The sequence below is a fragment of the Arachis duranensis genome, chromosome 1, assembly GCF_000817695.3.
Source record: "Arachis duranensis cultivar V14167 chromosome 1, aradu.V14167.gnm2.J7QH, whole genome shotgun sequence".
NCBI classification, from domain to species: domain Eukaryota; kingdom Viridiplantae; phylum Streptophyta; class Magnoliopsida; order Fabales; family Fabaceae; genus Arachis; species Arachis duranensis.
The window spans coordinates 40374691-40377605 of record NC_029772.3 but is presented as its reverse complement, the minus strand read 5'-3'; the positions used below and the strand labels follow the sequence as shown (position 1 = coordinate 40377605).

Below are 2915 nucleotides of genomic sequence, written 5' to 3'. Positions count from 1 at the left end.
TCCCTCGTCTTGACGACGTCCACCTCATCGGCGAAGTCTCCGCCAACCGCCTCGCTCGCTTCGACCGCGGTGCCGCCGCTGCTTCCTCCATCCGCCGCAAGAGCCACAAACCTCCCTCTTCCTCCGGCGTTGTCCATCTCAAGGTAAAATAAAATAAATACATCAATAGATAAATATAAAAATATTTAAGTAAATATGAACTACATTCATGATTCGTACACTGCTAACTCTGAATTATTAATATGAGTGGAGTTTACTAATATCTTATTTGTGTTGGCTGTTGTTATTTAACTAAAATTTTGTGTTTATGGAAATTTTTTGAATGAGAGAGAGGTACTCTTTTTTCTTTTGTTTTTTGTTTTTTGTTTTTGTTTTAATGGAATGGTGGTTTTAGAAGTGTGATCTGAAACGCCCGTTATAGTGTGGGACAGGTATTGGCCTTGGTTTAGCAGTGTCGTGTTCATCGTTTTGGCGCTACCTCCCTGCAACTTTCCTGTAGAGGCAAACATTTTATTTATTTCAAAATTTTAATATTATTATTTTTATATTAATTTTTTAAAAGCGAAAGAAAAGAAAAGACTATATACGTAATTACGAAGGCAGTGGCAAGACTAAAGAGGATTTCATTGATTTCTTCATTCATTCTTTTGTGACCATGAAAATTATCAACTGTGATTTCAGATTCAGATTGTTCTTCTGCCAGTGATTAAAAAAGGTCAAATTAACACAAGAGAGGAAAAATTAAGGGAGGGGTTCCTTGATGACCGAGGAGTAAAGTGGAAACCCGCGGGTTCATACAATCTCCCTTCGGCAAAATCCTTGCTTCATTTGCGTTAATGTTTAGCTTTTCTCATTCTCTCTCTTCTGGATTCCGTGATTTTTCATTTCCCCCCAAAGTTTGTTTTACAGTTTTAACTGGTTGTTAATGAATAGTGGGTCACATCAACAGGTGGCTGAGAAGAGTAGGGATAGCCTACGAATTTAGCCCTACGGCATTAACTTTGCGGTCACATCAACACCCTCTGCAATCTGCATTCCCTTCATCCGCATTGGTTGGAATGGGATTTTCTTTCTTCTCACTTACCCCTCACCCTCACCCTCAACCTCACCCAACCCCCTCTCTCCATTATTATGACTTAATTTTTCTCTCTTCTCCATTTTTTCCACTAAAACCAAACCTTATCCCTTGCCATTTCGGCTTCAAACAGTGAACACCCATAAAAAAGGAGGAGGGGGGCCTGTAGAGAAGAAACACACAATTGTTCATTCTTTAACTTCAAAGGTTCTCCGGGTTAACTTGCTTTGGCTTTTGCCATTCAGGTAGAGAGAGATTTTTATTTTTTAATTATTATATTATTTTCGAGTTTTTTTTATTTTGTTTTGTTTTTTTTTTTCGCGTGTGGACGGTGGTCATATCCTTTTCGACTTTTTGTTCTATTTCACTTTTTTTCTATAACGGCAAGCCTTAGAAGTTAGAAGTTGAAGGCGTTAAACATTATGGAGCAGAAAAAACAAATGTATTAACAGTGCTGTAATCGGAGGGAAAAAGGTAATTAGGGATGTTGGACGTTGTGTGTGTTTTTTCGTCAAGTCTCTCTTTGTAAATTGTGGTGCCTCGACGTAACTCAAAGCTAACCTTAGAAATGTGGGAAAAAATATAAAATACTAGTAGAAAAAAAAAACAATTTTTTTTAATATACTATATATGATTGAAAAATAAAGAAAAAGTGAAAACATATGCGAATGGCCATCTTTTGTCTTTGTCAACAGAAAATATATATAAACAGGTGGGACTTACCACTATGGTGGTGGGGTATTGTCCTGTTCAATATATTTAAATTAATAAAATGAATATTTCTTTTATATATATTGTGTGCTCCTACTGTTTGAGGTCAATGTTATTATTCAAGGACTAGTTTTTCTTCTTCCGGATAAAAGGTAAAGGCAAAAGAAAGTTGGAGACAGTAATAAGTTTCTGTTTCTTCACAATTCACATCATCGTCATCATCATCATCATCATCACTACAACCTTGCATCTGGAATCATTTATTCTAACCTTTGTACTATACTAGTATCTTCATTCCCATCATAGCACCCAGTAGTGAGGCAATTCATTTTCCATCTTTTATAATCGTTACTCTCTCTCTCTCTCTCTCTCTCTCTCTCTCTCTCTCTCTCTCTCTCTCGTGTCTTAATTACACTTATCACGCGAGCATGCTTGCTCCATAATCCTTCTTATATACAGTGTTTCGTTTTAATTTACGCTAATAAACTTGTCTTGTGGACAAATAATATCGTAGTTTGCTACGTCATTAGTGTTTGACTCATTCATGTTTACAAATCGTGCCCATCATCATTTTTTTTAAATATTGCTTACCATTCATTTTCTTAAACATAATTAACTAAAGATATCTTTGTTATTATAACAGATCTCGTCATTTAGAGAGAGTAAGTCAGATGATAGGAGGTTCTATATATTCACAGCAACGAAGACTCTCCATCTGAGAACCGATTCGAGGAGGGACCGTGTGGCGTGGATACAGGCTTTGGTGTCAACCCGTGGCTTGTATCCATCACTTAGACCACTCATTAGTGATCACATCATATCTTCTCTCGCACCAAACCATGTGTCTGTGTCAACCGAGAGGCTCAAGAAACGGTTGCTTGAAGAAGGTACCAGTGAGACCCTCGTGAAGGACTGTGAGCAAATCATGCTCTCCGGGTTCAACGAGTTACAAGGGCAGCTTAAAATCCTGTGCCAAGAGAGATTGAACTTGCTTGATACAATAAGGCAGTTGGAGGTAATTTATTTCTTAATTAATTTATTTAATACTGTCTTTTTTTTTATTTCAATTCTTTTGTATTCTTGTGAATTGTATTATTATTATTATTATTATTATTATTATTATTATTAT

General features: G+C 36.4%; 1 protein-coding gene across 1 annotated transcript in view; it reads left to right on the top strand.

Annotated features, from left to right (window-relative positions):
• LOC107486725 (oxysterol-binding protein-related protein 2A) overlaps window positions 1-2915 on the top strand; it is a gene marked incomplete in the record, with an annotated part of 12069 nt that overhangs the window by 476 nt on the left and 8678 nt on the right. Inside the window, 3 exon segments of the mRNA XM_021140540.2 lie at window positions 1-9; window positions 11-143; window positions 2430-2801. The exon segment at window positions 1-9 is cut by the window's left edge and continues 476 nt beyond it. Coding sequence (XP_020996199.1) covers window positions 1-9; window positions 11-143; window positions 2430-2801 — 514 coding nt within the window.